The 19234-nt window shown below is 48.9% G+C and overlaps 1 protein-coding gene across 1 annotated transcript in view; it reads left to right on the forward strand.

Moving 5' to 3' along the window:
• Nucleotides 1-19234, forward strand: part of WDR59 (WD repeat domain 59) — an 885758-nt gene that overhangs the window by 537498 nt on the left and 329026 nt on the right. The window contains exon 18 of the mRNA XM_078670030.1: nucleotides 6754-6907. Within this exon, the coding sequence (XP_078526156.1) occupies nucleotides 6754-6907 (154 nt within the window). The remainder of the gene's footprint in view (nucleotides 1-6753; nucleotides 6908-19234) is intronic.

Below are 19234 nucleotides of genomic sequence, written 5' to 3' on the forward strand. Positions count from 1 at the left end.
GTAATACCCTGTGTTTGGGCTGCGTTAATCTCTACGACTCCCACATTTTCCTCCGTGCAAGGGCTCAGGCGGGCCTGATCCTCTTCCCTCTGTGTTTCTTTTGATCTCTCTGTTGATGAATTGGTTTTTGAAGGGGTAGCCCTAATAACCCCCAATAATTTGGTCATTATGGTTGGAACTGTAGCTAATTGGTCTATTATTTGGGCGCAATGGCAGTGATACGATTGAAAGGTTGTTTCTCTGTCTGCCTGCACCCTTGTGATCATTTCATTAAACTTTTGCAGCTTTTGTTCTACCCCCTGAATAGCAAGCGTGTTTAGGAGATCCACTTGGGTATCTAATTTATCTGCATGGTAAGTCATAGCTTTACCAATGGTATCCAAAGTGTCTAGCAGGTGTGTCCATACTGTTGATGGTGGAGAGCTTGTTCTCTGATCCTGAAGGCGGTGGACATCTGGAGATGAAAAATCCGGTCCGCCTGAGAACTCCCTTGATCGAGCCCTTCTTTGTGACAGTGGCATCGTCAAAGAATTATCAAGGTTCTTGTCCTTAAGATACTTGCCATCATGCTGATTAAAGGTCATGAGCTCATGACTATTTGGATGGTGTATTTCCAATAACCGAGATGGCAAGGAGAATTGGTTCTGCTTGTTTGTGTGCATTTCTGCGCAAACCTGCTCTTTTGCAGATTGGGCCTCCTGCTGCTTATGTCTATTTCCGTGAGCACTAGAGATGTTTGGGCTCGTCTGTTTTATTGGAATGGTCTCATTGTTAATACTGGGACCAGTTAATGACTGTTGAAGCTTCTGCAGCAGTTGTGTCTCTGACAAGAAAGGATTATTATGGATTAGTGCCTCCGTTATCTTTGCATTGTGGCTTTGTCCACTTTCTTGGAGCGCTGTGGAAGTTTGGAATTGCGTGCCTTGAGCTTCAAAATCTAATGTGCATCGAATATCTGGTCGTTTCTCCCCAAGTTCTTCAGTTGAGGATTTGCTGCTTTTATCGTTTGTATCTCGGAAGACGTTTGTTTCCGTTAAGTTTTGAACTTCTATGATTTTATTATAGGGATTGGGTTTTTGTGATTTGAGCCTATAAGATCTATTGAAGTATTGGGGTCGTTATGGGTTTTGGTTTCCTTATTTCCCTTAATTGTTTTAGTTGCCACGCTTAGGAAATCTGTGATCAATGACAATCTGCTGCTATTAGGGCATGAGTGGTGCCTTGATAGTACTGGCGTGGCTGATGGAGTTCCTTTCTTGCCTCTGTCTTGGGCGACATGGGGGGCTGACTCTGTGCCACTTTTGCTACTGCTGTGGGTGATTCGCTTCACACTTGCCGAACCGGGGGTTACTGATGTAACGGACGTGACAGAGGTTGAAACTCCCGGCACCTGCGGCCTGTCACCGTCACCGTCATCATCAGCTTGCCCCCGTCCTGCATTTGTCCCCTCTGGAGTTGCTCCGGATGTGATTTCTGGTTTAAATTTGAGTGAAGTACTAATATCCGCCTTAACTGGCTGTGTGAGTTCATTCAGCATCAGCTCCTTCTTTGAACTTGCATTAGACTTTTTGTCTTTTTTTTTTTCCCCATCTCTGATTGTTCCTGATCTCATGACAAATTGTTATAAGCAGATGCCCTTCCATGGCTGGACAGCTGAGGTTTAAACATTTTAATTGAGGTATGAAAGAGGAAAATTGAAAGATGAAATTGAGTTTAGCCCCCCTTTTTTTTTTCCTCTAAGCAGCAATATTCCAATGAATCCAACGTTAAGTCAGTCAGGCTATATGCAAGGGTAATTGGTGTAGTTTGGTCTGACCTTGCTTGAAAGACAAGCTACGGAGTCAGAGAAGTGGAGGTGGAGGGGGCGCAACCTGGTCCGAGTCAAAGCCCCTCGCAACACCCCCGGCATCAACTACTCACCAAATATTTTTCCGAAACTTGCTCGTTGTCAGTTTTGTGTGTCAGTTTGTGTGGCTCCGTGCCTTTCCTTGCTTGCATTAAGCTGTGCTGGACTGCTTGCTGGGGCTCTGCAACTCGTGCTCTTTAACAGGCTCTGGCCTCTGGTGCAACCACCGCTGCCTCCGTACTCCCGTGGTGGCCAGGGGAGATGGGGCGGGCCGCTGGTTCACTGGTTCACTGACCGCAGCTCCTGCCCAACTGCTCCCTGCTCTCACTGACAGCTCCTCCTGCTTCCGTCCAAGTTCCGTCCGGGTCCCAGGCTCGGGTCCCAGGCTCGCTGCACCCCCGGTGCCCCCTTAAAGATGTGGCAGCCGTAAACCTTTGGCAAGTGGGCGGCAGGTGTGCGGGCGGCAGGTGAGCGATGTGTGATGTGCGGCATGCAGGGGCTCACCAGGTCAGCAGCTCGGCAGCTCGGGGGCTCGGCACTCCCCTCTCAGTTGGCTCAGTCAGCTTGCGGTTAATTCCAAATTCCCCTGTCCCCCACAGGGACGCCGCTGGAACGCTGGAGCCACCGCTTCTCTCTCCTCGTTTTTCCCGTTTATCGTTTAGCATTCGCTGCTCACTGCTGCACACTGAAACATGGTTCTGTTGCGGGGATTCTGCTTATACTCAGAACTGTGCACAGAGACCCTGGACCTCAGTGAATTGTGGTGCCCCAAAAAACTCACCTCAGTACTCAGAACCCCTAACTGACTAGCATCAGTGTCTCATTAGCTCGCCGTCCTACAGCGAAGCTACCAATGATTAGACAACCCAGAACATGCGACTTAGGGTACTCTCAGGAATGGTGGGAATCAAGAACACTCTTTCGTTTTTATTCTCATACCAGTCCACAACGTGAGTAATCAGAGACACAGTAAAGATTAAAATGTTTATTTTAACGAGGTGCTCTAAGATGCAGTATTTTTGCTAACATAAGCAGGCATATGATTAAAAATAATATGATTAGCATTGTTACAATTCCATAAAACACAAAGGTAGAAATCATATTACAATGATAGTGGAAACAGGTTCTATAGCGCCTTGTGAACCACCCTCCCCTGCTAGGAACTAGGTTTTATAATAATAGAAGGTCTCTTAGGCTTGAATGGGGGACCCCATACCTCCAAGGTCATCAGAAGTGAATCACATCAGGATCAGCACAGCTCTCTCTCTGGAAAAGGATTTTCTCCACGTGCCCAAATCATGCATGCAGTGCAATATTAAAGGCACTAGAATTTCAGTTAGCTGCAGCTGTGTTCATGTTGTGTCTACTGTGTGGGCCGATCAACCTGAATAACAGCATACATTGTTGACCTTGAAGGCTTCTGTACGCAGTGTACAGACTAAGGTCGCGATGTAAGTCTAGAGATGTTAAAAACAAGCCGTTCTCATGCGAGGGAAAATCAAGCAGTTTTACTTACAACAACAGTTACATGTAGTGTTGTGTGCAAAAGCTGCAAAGTGGCAACATGGAGTTTAACTTCTAATAAGCTTATGCTAACATAGCAATGTGTGCAATCAAGGCCCTATCTTCACTACAGTTCACCCCACCCACATCCTCACACACCCACATCCTAGACACCCTTCTTCCCACTGGTAACAGCATCTATTGTGTGGACTACGCACTTAAGAAATTAAGACGTCTTGCAATCATCCGCAAGTCCTTCTGCACCATACTCAAGCAAGTGACACTCAACTCCACAGTGCTACTGAAATGCCACCTCCCACTGTCTGTAGCTGAGACCCCCACCTTCCAGCTAATCAACAGGCCTCCCTTCAGAATAAGGACGTAGTTGATAATTTCCATGGTTTCCTCGTCAGCTCATCCATCCAAAATTCCCACACCACCTTCTTGGGCGACTTCAACCTCCTAGGCAACAGAAGTTAAATTAAAACATCATGCACACTCCTCAGCCTCATGGACTGACTCAATGTGGTACAGCGTGTCCCCCAGCAAAAACACTCCTATGGCCACAACCTAACCTTTTCAACATCATCAGCAATCCAATGGAAACCACCCATACTCCTGAACTTGACTGACTACCTTGCCATCCTTATCGCCCTACTCAGCATCTTACAACAAACCGAGATCACCCCAAAAGAGAGGACCAAACCTTGAGATTCTTCAAAGACTTCTTCATTGACAATTTAGTAGTAGAAGTAGTTCTTTATTTGATCAAATGGAGATCATTCACATCATTTATCAACAATCTTAATAAATTACATTATACAGTAATGAATAAAAGACCCTGACATAAAATGAGTAATCAATTTAAAATAATTAGAAAGGTCAACAACATTTGACCATTAACATAAAAACAAGTATTGTCAACAGCTTCGTAATAATGTTTGCATATTATGCCTTAGCCTATGATGTACCAGGCTTTACCTTGCCAGTAGCAACCTAGACCTAATGCGCCGGATGTATAGCAAGTACCGTGATATGGCAAATACTAGCCACTGTGTAGAATCTGATCTAAGTATTCGAAGCGCCTCTACTGATTGCTTAAATGATAGAAGCCTACATACAGGTATTAGCCACTTTTTCCTAGTCTGTACATAACATGGATAAAAAAACTTTTGTTGTCTAATAATTACGGACAAAGGGAGCATGCGGGCACGTCACGGTTACAGTAGCCTGGGTCCATTCACTTCTAAAGTAATTCAACGGTAAGGTTCCATATCTGAATTGTAAATAAAGTGCACATGCTTGTGGTGGTTCAATTTCATCCATAATATCCTCAAATAAAAAAGTTAATTTAAACTCTAAAAATCTATCTGTTAGAGTGCCCTGAGCTGCAGCAGCATAACAATGCATTAACTCCTCTCTCACACTGTCAACTCCACATCAGATGCCAACACCCTTCTGAATGACTTTAAACTATGGTAACATAAACGCTCCAGTACATCAGTGCAAGTCAAAACCTTAATCATCCTAGTACTCTAAAGACCTCACGGATAATAAGCTCTGCATCTGTAGACCGAAATGACAATGAAAGCAAAACAGCAATCTCGATAACCTGATGATATTGCAATTCCTCTGCACAAAACCGAGAGAGATCATCACATCAGCCAAACCAAAGTGCCACACCAACTCCATCATCGATGTCATCTGCAGAAGCAGAACACTTTGGAAGGCAGCCAATCACTGCAGCAACCCCTTGCCTGGCCCGTTTATCCCACACTCCAAATACAAGTGCAATTCCATTAACCTCTTATTCATTGAAGAAGAAAAAAAGACTATCCAAACAGCGAAAGCAGCAAGAATGCGTCTCATCAAGCACCCAGGTTCTTCTCTTACCTTTCCAATCAGCACCAGTTTGTTAACATTGGGCACCTCCCAAAAGTCTCCTATCACATCTGCCTCCACCCAGGGTTCCATACTCTGTCATCCTCAGCCTCTACTTAGAACCCTTAGTGGATCTACGGCATCAAGAGTCACAATAGGCTGGCGATGTTCAACTCTGGCTGAAAGTCTCCTCTGCTTCAGAAATCTAACACCTCATACGCCGCCTGCACCTCATCCAGACCTGGATTTCCAGCACTTACCTGAAGCTTAACCTAAACAAAGCAGAATTCCTGTTATTTGCCAAGGACAACTAGAAGGGAATAGGCTCAATGATATGAACATTTAAGGCTTCAAACCCCAACTCTCACTGAATGCCATGTCACTTCCATTCATGTTCGACCATAACCTCACCCTCAAGAAGCACATTGTCAAAAAAAGAGACCATTGGTAGCAGCTGTCTCTTTTGAAGAAAATGAAAAGTTTTTTCCATAAAGTAATTTCAGAATTGCTGTTCAGGCCCTTGTGCTCTTGCATCTGTGTGGTGGTAATGCCCTGCTCCAAGCCCTTTCATACTCTATACTGACACTCCATAAGGGCATCCTACAAACCACAGCCATCTCATCCAGGGGGAGAAGAAATATGATCACATCACCCACTTCTTGATAGACGTCCATTGGCTCCCCTTGCCACCCCGCACCATTCTCAAAACCTGTACCATCATTTACAAGGCTTTTGTGACCAGAGCCGTCACTTAACTTGCGGACAAATGCACCATCCCTGGAAGCTTTTCCGTTAGTGTAGAGGAAAAGAAAGATACTCAAGAAGGGGTGCCGGGGCTCTAAGCTCCTAAAATTGAAGCACTACTTATCAGAGCTATGTTCTGCGGCCCCTTTCTTTGACTTGGGCAATGCATGAATCTAGAATACGTGGGGGGAGGGGGGCGGGAGGTGTCTATCTACAATCAGTGCTATTAGTAGGAATAGGTGACAAGGGAAGGGCAACAAAAAAAAGTACTACAACAAACGGTGCATTGCACCTGCCATTGTTCTTAATCATTTTTCTGTTGTTGGTGGTTTTCATTAATATGGCATGATGATTGCACTCTTTATTTGACATATTTTCTGAAATACTTCCTTAATTTATATACACTGTTTCTGCTGTTCAAAGTTGTTGTGTTAGTTTCACCTGCGTTGTCGCATATTGTGATTGGCAGTGTTGCTGGTACTGAAAAAAACTACCGTCCAACCCCCTTATATATGAAAGGATTAATACTGTAAACAACTTTCCAGATCAGCCTGCTCATCATTTCTGTTGACCTTTTGGACAGTTGCAGGTACTTTTAAAGTCGGTTTACTTAAGATAAGTCTCTTGGAAAGATATAAGCAGAGGACAACTGAGAGTTTTTGAAAGCCCCCTAAACTTGTATAGAAGTGGTCCCTGTTTCCAGTGAGACAAGTGGTCACATGAACCTAAATGACAGGCCAAATATATTTTTAGCAGAGAATGCCTTTTCTCCCATACAGGTCCCTGTCTGCTCTGTCAGCCTACCACAGTGGCTTGGTGACGCCGATGAAGATTCGCACAGAGCCCGCTGGCAATCTAAGGCTTTACAGCGGGAGCCCCACCCGCAGCGAAAAGGAGCAGGTGTCCATCAGCTCCTTCTACTACAAGGAGAGGGTATGTACACAAGAACATGGCCAGTTAAAAGCATGAATTGTTTTTAAAAAAAAAAATATTTCTGCCTTTCTTTTATCGCCTCGTCTATCACTTTCTCCCACAAATCGGCGATCCATGACAATAGAATATTTCCAGTCTGAACTTTTCTGATCATCCTTCAGATGTTGTCTATGCATCAAAGAAGTAGGTGAGGTTATTGCATTGCAGTTCTCAGAAGTGTCACTATTCTTGTTCGCTCCATGTTATTGCAATTTACCTTTTATTGTCAACTGTGTAAACTGCAGGAAAATCTCCTCAGTTTGTCATTTTTATGCATCCCAAGCTTTTTAACAATACATACTTTTTAAGTAAATGTTCCAAAAGGCTAGGCAGTATGCCTTGCCAGGCACAGGTATACCATATGTTTTCTTCTGACAAGTTACAAATATTGTCTTTTTGTATTGTTTATGAACATAAGTATAGCACTTTAGTGGGGAAGTGGTCCTCTTGTGTCACAGCTTGATTAGGCTTCTGGGAAAGCACTCCTTGAATGTGTGCAGGAATACACAATATTGGGTAAGGCCTGCCACCAAATAATGGCACAGTATTCAAAGGAAAAAGTAAAGGTTAGTTCTGTATATTGTAAAATTATGTTTACAGTTTAATCACTGCCATGCCCAGTCCTATGTGCAGTATAAGAGAACGCGCCACCTGCACGGTACAATAATCCTACATGAAGGCAGAATAGCCTCTTAAAGAACCAAATACCAAGCAAGGCAAATCTGACTTTGCAAATTTGCCCATCCTGTGTTAAGAAACAGAAACAAAGGCTTCTTTCCAGCATGGTAAGACATCACTTCAAACTGCTGGATTTGGTTCTTAGTACTGTAGAAACATTAGATAGAATACGGTCAAAAGCCTTCCAAGAGGGAACATCACCTACATCTGAATGTCCTGTGGAAGAAAGTACTAAAGCTCATCATAAAGAATGTGATGAAACTTTTCTCAAGGTACAAAAGAAGGGCTTTTACTCAAGTTTTTCTTGGTCAGAAAAAGGTCAGGGAGTTGGCTTCCAGTCCCAAATCTGAGTGTAAAACAATTACATCAGGAACCAGTCAGACTAATGATCACCGTTCACGACCTCATACACGCTATTTAAAACAGAAACTTGTTTGACCCGCCACACCAGAAATAATTGTTCTTCATGGTAAATAAACGACCCTTCCAGTTCAAAATCTTCGGCCAACATGTTAGCGCCATGAGCATGACTCTGGTGACAGACCATCTTTGTCGCATTGGAGTAAGTCCATACTTGGCTGACTGTTTTTAAAGCCAGGTTCCATACATCCAAATAAAACTCTCACTATACACTACCATTAACTGCTGGGTTATTTGGACCTCACCTTCAGCAAAGAGTAATTCTTTCTTTCTCCAAGAAGGCAGAATATCTCCTTTGGGGGTACACTTCAGCTGAACGCCTGTTTGTCAGAGTATAATGGAAGCAAACTTGTAGCTCTGAAGGCATTTGTAGGGTTGAAGAACTCCATCATTGTTCACAGCTAAAGAGCCACCCTGGGAGCGTAGTTGTCCTGCCTACTCTTTGTTTCCTATTGCACCTTAGAATGTGGATGCTCCAGGAAGTGCTAGGCCAGCAATAAAATCGCTCCACACACCATTTGGAGGAGCACATGCCGGACACAAGCGCAGTCAAGGATTCTCTCTAATGATGGAAGGAACAAGATTATATTTTTATGGACAGAAACTGCACATATTAGAATCACATAGTGCTTAATTTGAGCTGGTGGGAACAAATAGTACATATTTTTGAGGACCAGCACTTCATTTTCTGCTTCCAACATTTAAAGAAAGCAAGAAAGTGAAAAACAAAACAGAAAGACAGAGGGAGAGAATGGTGGGAAAAAATCATAAAAGGAGAAATCAGTTACCTGTGAGAGAGATAAAGGGGCAGGAAGTGTCTTGTAATGATTAAAAGAGGCACAAGGTGAAATAAAGACTATGCAGCCATGGTATTGGGTGCGCCAACATTTAACTGCACCGCTTGCTGATTTCTGAGCAGAGCTTTGAGCACTGGCACTCATTCTACAAATAAAGCACTAGAACTACTGATGCCTCATTGAAAGGGCTGGCAAGTCCACATTATAGAACTGTCCACCGGGAGCCATTGGTCATTCAAGGTGGCAGCATTATAAATTTTAGAGGTCAAGTCAATCTTAGTTGCCCTGAAACCCTTCCTGATTCAAGGCGACCACCATGACAACCCTATTTTAGATTTGAAACCAGATAGCTGGAAGACACCAGAGTTATCAAGGGAAAAACAGAGTTGTTAAATCACAACATTGCCTTCTCTGTGCAACATGTACCAGACTATAGAACAGCTTGCCAGATACTCTAAACAGACAAAGATTCAGCTGGCATGAGCTCAACTTCAGGTGACTTCAACTGGTGTTCAAGAGAAGTTCGAGCAGAAATTTGAAAACAATTCAAGCAGGTGCTGTCTAAGTGCCCTGAGGAGGCCCGGGCCATTCTCTCTCAAGCAGTTGCAGACGGGAAAGATGCAGCCAAATTCACCATCCGTTGTGGACTGGATACCACTGACTCACTGGGCAGAACGATTGCCACGTCGGTAGCTGTCAGATGCTACGGTACGCCTGGAGCTACGGCCAGATCCTTGGTCCCCATGGCTACCTGCCATCCACCTCAGTCTGCCTTTCATCCCTTTTATGACTACAGAAGGGACGCTCAGCCACGTCCTGTCCAGCCCAACCACAGAGTCACTCACGCTGTCCAGCCTCTTGCTCACATCCTTTCTGCTCACGACCCAGGAGACAGGATGGTAGCTTTGGACTTGCAGTATGCTTATTTTCATATTCCCGTCCTGCCTGCCCACAGATGTTACTTGCGGTTCACCGTGGGCCATGAGTAATTTCAGTTTACCGTGCTCCCCTTTGGCCTTACCAGTGCCCCTCGGGTGTACACAAAGGTGATGGCAGTGGTCGCAGCTCATCTGTGCAGATATGGGGTACTAGTCTTCCCCTATATCTAAGATGGGCTGTTGAAGGCGGGCTCACTCCAGGCTGTCGTCTCCCACCTCCAGACTACCTCCTGCACTTGCTGGGGTTTACTGTCAACATGCAGAAGTCACACCTGACTCCGTTAAGACGCTCCCTTTCATCTGGGCAGTTCTGGACACATTGCAGTTACGGGCCTATCCTCCTGAGCAGCGAGTCCAGGATATTCGCGCTATGATAACGATGTTTCAGCCTCTATCATGGATTTCGGTGAGAAATACTCAGAGAATTTAAATTTGGTTCTAACCTTGCGTATGTGTGCTCTCTACGAGCCCCTTCATAATTGTCCTTTCAGGGTGCTGACTCTCAAAACTGCTTTCCATATTACCATCACCTCTGCTCGCAGAGTTTGCAAGCTCCAGGCTCTGTCTTCCAAGCCTCATTGTTTGTCTGTCTATCTGGATAAAGTGGTGCTTTGAATGAAGGCTTCGTTCCTTTCTAAAGTGGTCACACCCTTTCATGTGAGACATTCTATCACTTTGCCCACCCTTTTCCCGTCCCACATCTCTCCAAGAATGAAGAGAGACTCCGCCGCCTGCACTCAAACCGTGCGTTGTCTTTTTATCTTGATCATACTAAAGACTTTCGGGTGGATGATCAACTCTTCATTGGCTATGTGGGTACCAAGAAAGGTCGGGCTGTTAAAAAAACAGACCATCTGTAGATGCGTTGTCCTTTACATCAAAATATGCTATGCTTTGGCAAAGAAGGAACCTCCTGTGGGGTTGCATGCTCACTCCACTAGAGCAACATCAGCAACCTCTGCGTTAGCATGCTGAGTCCCACTCCTTGATGTCTGTCAGGCATCAACGTGGGCATCCCTGCGCACGTTCACCAGACACTAGTGCCTGGACAGCCAAGTCTGAAGGGACGAGTACTTTTCCCATTTGGTCCTCCAGGACTTCCTAGTGTGATCTTGGTTCGCAGACCGTCCTCCGGGGATGGTATTGTTCGGGTATCTATTCTAAGGTAAGGTTATAGTCTCTATCAGAACAACATATACTTACCTTCGGTAACAATATATCTGGTAGAGACATATATTAGTTGTAGATTCCTTACAGCCCCACCCATCCTCCCCGCTCTGTGAACTGATTTCTAGGGATGGGATCTCCCCTAAAGGGCCCTAGTTTTGACGCACCAGAGGTCGATGTCTTTCATGGCTCTGCGCTTATGGCGTGGAAAGTCATGTTAAGAACTGACGTTAGTTTGCATGGGCGGCGTTGGTATAGGTCCCACAAACTTAATCCCGGCGCCCATGACGCCGATGATGGACGCAGACCCGATCTACGCCACCTTCCGACCCACAAGTGTACTGCTGACAAAAAAAATCTCTGGATTAAGGCTGACGCCTGGGGGAAATTCTAAGGTAAGGAATTTACAGCTAATGTAGATCTCCACCAGATACATCGTAACTTGTTTTTTATTGTTTTTCTTTTATGACTGTTCAGTTATCAGTGGTCCCTTAAGTCCACTTGAAATAAGTTGAAGTTATGACCGTAACAGTTATAAATCCGTGGGTCATAAAAATTAACTTAACTGGGCAGTACTCGGGAGGGGAGATTGGATATCCCATGGAAGAAATGGTTGCACAGTGTTAATCTAGGTTGCTGAGGACTGATATTTGGAAATAATGGACGGAGAGGTAATTGGTCCCTCAGTGTTTATTATAACCCTCACACCTGCAATAATGTAGATGCATAGATGTATCAGAGTAGTATGATGTTCACAATGTATGAAATAGAGTTCCAGTTGGTTCCTTAGGGGTGAGCGTAACCCACATCTAGAGTTAGTGAGGAGTATAACAATGATAGGAACCGAGGCAGACAGCCAGTTGATTTAGGCAATAGTAGAAAAAGTCAGTCAGGACTTATCCAAGAGCTAGAGAATCCCTTGGACCCATGTGAGTGTCTCATAATTATTAATCTCTAGAACATGTTAAAGCTGAATTAATTTCATTCTGTGGTTGCCTATATTCACTTACTAAATGACTTGACTGCATCATTGTTACCACCTCACTAACTGTGTGTGTGAATTATACTCACAATTTTGGGACCAACTAACCCTCTTTATTTCATTTATTGCGAACATTGTTCTTTTCTGATTTATTTATGTATTTGAACTTAAACCACCAGCTGTACGGAAATATTAAACTCCTTCCCTCGCTCCATTAATTATGGTTCTAGTCTAAAGCAAGGTAGATTGACTGAGCAATTCTTTTCTTTTTCTTTACTGGTAATCAGTGAACTTCTTACCACCCTAAATATATATATTTTTCCTCATGATGAGCCACAGCTGTATTTCACCTCACCACTTGTTTGTATATATTTCTAGTGATTATTTTAGGTCAAGCCTCCCAGATAGCGCAAAATATCTGTTTTCAAATGACCTAGGGCACGATTCACAAAGGTAAACGTACACTTTATGGTAAGTTTACGATGTTTTGCTATTCATAAACAATTTTTTTTTTCACAACAAATTTTATTCATTGATCAGGTAAAGGCATATATGCAGTTCTCCACAGTCAGGAGATCACTGCCAAATAGCAACACATGTCTCAATATCTGGGAAGCCCAATCAATAAAAAGAACAACTCCCCCCACCTCCTCTCACCACCCACAGCCACCCAAACAACCCCACTACCCACCCCTTATCCCCCCCTAACCCAGTGCACGTGATCACAGTAAGCCCCCCGTAAGTGCTGATACTAAGCCAGGCGCCGTGCGTCTCTCTAGGCCTGGAGTCCATCGTCTAAATCCGGACCGTCGTCGGGATCTGCTGTAGGCTCCAGAGTCAACCCCCTAAACTCAGCCCACCTTTTCCAGATTTTGTAATGTTTCCGTGGGCATCCTCTGGCCTCGAACACTGGGCGCTCTAGCCCCATAAAATAGTCCAATCCAGCCTTCCACGCATTCAGGGGGGGGGGGGCTCGTTCATTCTTCCACGCCCGTTCCAAGTCCCGCTTGGCCACCACTAGGCCCAATAACAAAAGATGACATTTGTAAACATTCCCTCCCACACCCTCCAGCACATGGAGAAGACCCAAGCGAGAGGTACGGGGGAGATCCCACCCCAGCACCTCCGACAGACAGCTCCATACACCATTCCAGAACCCAGTCAAGCCAGCACAAGACCATACAGTATGCAGCAGGGTACCCATTTCGGCTCCACATCGCAGGCACTCCGGGGACGCAATCAGGCCCGCCTTCCACAGCCACTCCCGTGTATAGTAAGCCCTATGCAAATATTTGAATTGGATTAGTCGGAGTCGTACCGCAATAGCGGTCCCACGCGGGGACTCCAATGCCTCCCTCCAATCATCCTCATCCAGGGTCCGACATCCCCTTCCCAGGTGTCTTTTAACGGAAGTAGGGAGGAGGAACAGTGGGTAACTAGCGTTTGATAGATACGGGATACCTTTTTATCCCCGAGGTCTCCCATGAAAACCTTCGCTTCCACGGGGCTGAATTCCGGCAGCGATTCCAAACCAACTAGACTAGGCGCGAGCACATGGCGGAACTGTAGATACTTGAAAAATTGGGTCTTGGGCATGTGGAATTCGTCCCGTAACTCCTGGAATGACTTGAGAGTTACGCCGGACATAACGTCTCCAAGCGATGAGATCCCGATAGAATCCCATCCGCCAAACCCCAGCAGCGAGGCCAGCGCGGGGAGCCGCCCGTTATGCCACAATGGGGTCTCCGCCGTCAACCTACCCCACCAGCCCATGCGACGCAGCACTTGTCGCCAAACCGCAAAAACCACTTGTGTGGCACACGGCAGCTGCCTCCGGAGTCTGGCTGAGTATAACATTGTGTGCAACGTGTTGTCCCCCATCAGCGAGCGCTCCAGAGCATATGCCGGGTCTCCTCCATCTCCGTACCACCATTCATTCAACACTAGCAACTGGGAGGCCTGGTAATATGACAGCAGGTCTGACGTAGCAAGGCCACCACAATACGTGGATAAGAAGCACGTACGCAGCGCCGCCCTGGCGGCACCCCCGGCCCACAAGAAGCGGCCTAGGATAGAATTGACCTGCCGGAACCACTGAGGTGCGATCAGGTGCGGATGGTTCTGCAACTGATATAGGAGGCGCGGAAGTGCGACCATTTTAAAGATCGCAGACTGTCCATAGATGGTAAGAGGCATCCAGGACCATGTTTTAATATCCGCTTGGACCCTCTCCCACACCGGTATCACGTTGCGCTCCCACGAGGTCATCGCGGACTCGGACAAGAATACTCCAAGATACATTATGCCCCCGGCCGCCACCTGCAAGGCCAACGCCCACGAGCCCGCATTCGCCCCGTCTCCCAGCACCCATAGGGTGGACTTACGCGGGTTAAGATAGAGGCCCGACACCTCGCCAAATACACGCATGATTTCCAACACTCTGGGGCCTGATCTATTTAAATTTGTGAGAAAGAAGAGGACATCGTCTGCATAGAGTGCGATCCTATCAGTGAGTCCCCCATCCCACACGAAGCCCCGCAGCTGCGCGTCGATGCGCACCCAAGAGGCCAGGGGCTCCATGGCCAGTGCAAATAAATACGGAGACAGCGGGCATCCCTGACGGGTCCCCCGGCCGATGGGAAACCCCTCCGAGACCGCTCCGGAAACACGCACGGACGCCGTAATGTCGGTATACAGCAGCCTGACATATGAAATAAACACCGGGCCTAGATTAAGACGAGGCAGGAGCGCGAACAGATGGGCCCAACTCACCGAATCAAAAGCCCTATCTATATCTGCCAACAGCAGGGCAGCCCATTCTCCAGTGGCCCCCATTGCGTCCACAGCCGTCTGCGCCCGTCGTATATTGTGCCGCGTCGCCCTACGCGGCATAAAGCCTGCCTGATCCGGGTGGACCAGATCGGCCACGTAGGGGAGGAGACGGTTCGCCAGCGCCTTAGCCAGCAGCTTAGCTTCAATATTGAGCAAGGATATAGGGCGATATGAGTCGTGGCGATCAGGGGGCCTACCCGGCTTCTGAAAAACCACCACTTGTGGAGAAGTGTGGCTCACTGGTTAGAGCAGGCAGACCCTGAAGCAGAGGTCAGACCCGGGACCAGGGTTCAATTCCCGACGCGGCAGGGTCTCGAGCTCAAATGTCCACGGACTCGATAATTCTCGCTTCGGTGCCTGACCTGATCATGGGTTCACACTCTGCAACTCTGGGCATTAAGCTTGCTTAATCTCCACAACGGCCCCCCGCGGCGGGATGCCTGGTTTTCACCTTGGGGATGCCCTGTAGGGGCTATCTCACAGGGAAAAGCCAGGACGGGTTCCCAAGGCAAAGCGCTTAGAGACCCCTGGGTTATAAGCGCTATATAAATCCAAACATACATACATACATACATACCACCTCAGCGTGGCGCCAGTCAGCTGGCAGCCGACCCAGCTCCCGCGCCACCTCCAGCGCAGTTCCATAATGGGACCCCAATTGGAGATGGAACTTCTTATAGAACTCACACAGGAAGCCGCTCGGTCCGGGCGCCTTCCCTGTGTTGAGCTGTCCCAGCGCATCCCCCAGCTCCTGCGCCGTGAGGGGGAGGTCCAACGCCGCTCGCGTCTCATCAGAGACAGCCCTCGGGGGCAGGTCGGCAATAAATTTATCCACCGCATCGGCCGGAAGGCAATCCTGCGGCGCATACTGCCCCGCGTAATAACGAGCAAAACTAGCTGCCAGTTCAGCAGGGTCCGTTATGGTAACACCATCCCCGTCCGAGAGTCCAGGCAGGGCAAGTGGCTGCAGGGTGCGCTGGCACAGCCTGTGGAGCATAGTACAGGACTTGTCCCCCCACTGATATACCCTGCTCCGCGTGGCCAGCCACGCCTGTCGGGCCTCGTCAAGTAAAACGGATGCATAGGTTTGTTGTGCCTGCAGGAGCAGCCGCACCGCCACCTCATCTCCCTTTCCCTGACACCGCCGCTCCAGAGCCTCCACATGAGCCGCTGCCGCAACTATGGCCTCCCGGCGACGGGCCGCCGCACACCACGCAATGTCAATTCCCCTCAAAGTAGGCTTCATGGCTTCCCAGACCACCGCCACATCCGTATCCGCTACCAAATTTTCCTTCCAGTAGTAAGCAATCGCACCCCGCATGTGTTGTACATAGTCAGCTTGCTGAAGGTGCCACGAAGACATCCTCCATCGGAACGGTTGTCTCTGCCTATGCAAGTCAACCACCACGGCCACTGGGGAATGGTCAGACAGCCCCCTAGGCAAGATGCTAGCCTCCCGCACTCTACTCAGACACACACAGGGCACAAAAACATAGTCCAGCCGCGAGAAGGAACCATGCACAGCAGAGACATAGGTATATTCTCGGGCCCTAGCATGCATGTGTCGCCAAGCATCCACCCAGCCTAATCCTTCCACCATCGCATTCAGTCGGGTAGGGGCGGCAGTAGTCAACGTCCCCCGCAATCTCCCACGGTCCACATGCACATCCATCACGTCGTTCCAATCCCCACCCAGCACCGCCAAGGACTCCGGGATTTCCGTCCACACCGCAAACAATCGTTCAGCCAGGGACCACTGCAACGGGGAGGGGGGCATAAACACTTCCAAACACAACTGATTCCGTACCCACCATCCCTTTAACAAAGATGTACTGGCCCTGCGGGTCAACCCACTGCCTCTCGTGAATATAAGCCAACCTACGATGGACCAAGATGGCGACCCCCCTGGAGCCTCTGGAAAACCCAGCATGGAAGACCTGTTGGTAACCAAATCTCTGCAGGCTAAGCACTTTTGTCCCCATCATGTGCGTCTCTTGGAGCAGTAAGACGTCTGCCGCTTCCCTCTTCCCCCACCGTAAAATCGCCCCCCTCTTGATTTTATCTAGCATCCCCCTAACATTCCAACTCAGTATGCGCATGGACTCCCTGGGGAGCCCCGGAATTGACATATCAGCCATAATCCAATGGGACCCAACACAAACGCCCCCAGCACCAGGCCCAGGCGCACAGAACAGTCTGTAACAAGGCATTAGAAATCACGTGCCCCCCCACCCCACCCACCCCTAACCCCCCCACCCACATGTCCCCTTAACACTTCCCTCAACTCCCAGCCCCCTGTCCCCTGCCACCCACCCCAATACCTCATAGAACTCTGAAGTATCTGTCGCGGCATGGACAACCTCGGGCCCAAAACAGAGCGCCCAAGGCCAACCATACCAATGGATCCCAACTACCCACTCAACCAAAAGACCCCCCCCCCCATCAACTCCCACTCGTGTAGGAGGCAAATAGCCCCTGCAGAAGAGCACCCTGAACCCCACCCCGCAGCCCCACACAATACCAAGAAAATAAAAATGAGCAATAACTATATACTCAGTTAGCAAGTGTCAGTTCAAGAAGACACAGCAAAGCACCTCCTCCCAACGGGAGTCTGTGATAGCCGCAGACAAGTTCAGCCCCCTGAGGTCCCTCAATGATCCTTTCCAGAGTGGTCTGAGTCAGTAGGCGCGCCATCCTGTTTTCCACTGCGAGAAGAGGAGCGTTTCCGCGATCTAGATCTCCTATTCCTCTTGCCCCGGTCACTTTGGTCCTCCTGTTCCTGCGACGGGCCTCTCGAGTGGCCCGGGTTCAGACCCGGTTGGGCATGTGGCCTGACCCTCACTGTCTAATCTGCCCATTTAAAGACATCCTCTGGTGTATCAAAGAAGTGGGTTCGCGACTGGAAGACTACCCGCAGGCGGGCCGGATAAAGTAAGGAGTATTGGATCTTCAGACCTCATAGTTTCGCCTTGGCGGCAATAAATGAGTGACGTTGTTGCTGCCCGATTCTGGTATAGTCTGGAAAGATCATGATCTTCTGATTCTCAAATAGAAGAGAGTCCTTGGCCATCGCCTCCCGTAAGATAGTGTCCCTATCATGGAAATTCAGGATTTTAGCTATCACCGGCCTGGGCCGCTCCCCCGCCTGCGGCTTCTGCGTCAGGGCTCTATGTGCGCGTTCTATCACAAAACAGCGCGACAGAACATCCGGAGGAAGCTAGCTCTCCAACCACTGGGACAAGAAGTGTTCCATATTCCCTTTCTCACATCCTTCCGGAAAACCCACAAAGCGAAGGTTGTTCCTGCGTACCCGCCCTTCGGCATCCTCCACACGGAGCGCAAGGCCCTTCTGGATGTTTTCCATTGCCGCCATTTTCCGCTTCAGGGTCCCAACGTCGGCCTCCACCACCGATATTCTGGATTCCGCCTCCGTGATACGTGTCACCGTATTTCGCAAGTCCTGACGCAGCAGGGTCACGTCTGCTCCAACTGCCCCTATCTTGGCGTCCAGCATGTCCCTGGATTGGGTAATCGCTGCCATGAGCGCTGCATTGTCCGGCCCTGTCCCTTGGCCACCTCCAGATGCTCCGGGCCCCCCACTCGGCCCCGTGAATTTATCGATGGGCCCCTGCTTGGCGGACCCGCTGCCCCCTCCGCCTCTGGTCATGTCCGCGGCTTACCCGGAGGCTACTGTCTTCAGATCGTTTGCAAGTTGCCGCAGTGCCGACACCCCACACCACCAATCGCGACCAAGGGTACACCACGCGAATGTCCCCGGGTACACAGCTCCCCCACACTGTCGTCGTCTGTTGCCTGGGGGATACACCGGGTTTCACAAGACTGCTCTCCTATTCAAGGTGTACAATGCGGTCCTGGCCGGGCCTTGCCCCTGTACCGTGAGGCCCCCAGTCTGGCCTCAGCTCCGCAAGAGGGGCCCGCGGCTCCGCTCCAGGCCACTCAGCGACCGGCTGCCGGCCCCGGACCGAAGGAACCCCCTCGCCACACAGTCCAATTGTGCTGGGCACCCACCGGCACTGCAGTTGCTGGCCACGGCCCCTTGTCGCCCTTCGTTCACACACGCAGATGGGGCCACATGGAGTCACCCACGTCGCTCACGCCGTCACCTCTGGCGCCGCTGCAGGGCCCCCCCAGGCTCGGTTGCGACACTCGCCGGAGTCTCAGGCCGCCCACCAGCCCGTGGGCCAAGGAAGCACAACAGCGCTATGCCAGTCCTGTCGTGCGGGGTCTCACCTCGGGGGTCACAGCACCGTCGGTCTCTCCAGTTCGTACCCAGGCCACCACAGGTCACCAGCACTCGCAGCCGGGAACCTCCAAACTCGAGGTCCCGGTCTCGCGGCTCCGATGTAGGCCACAGCTCCCTCCGGACGTCCTCGCAGCACAGGTCGTCACTGCCTCTGCAGCGGACAGGTCCGAGGACTCGCCCACAGCTCCGCCGCTAATGAGGGCACTGGCC

This window comes from Lissotriton helveticus, chromosome 12 (genome assembly GCF_964261635.1).
Source record: "Lissotriton helveticus chromosome 12, aLisHel1.1, whole genome shotgun sequence".
Taxonomy (NCBI): Eukaryota; Metazoa; Chordata; class Amphibia; order Caudata; family Salamandridae; genus Lissotriton; species Lissotriton helveticus.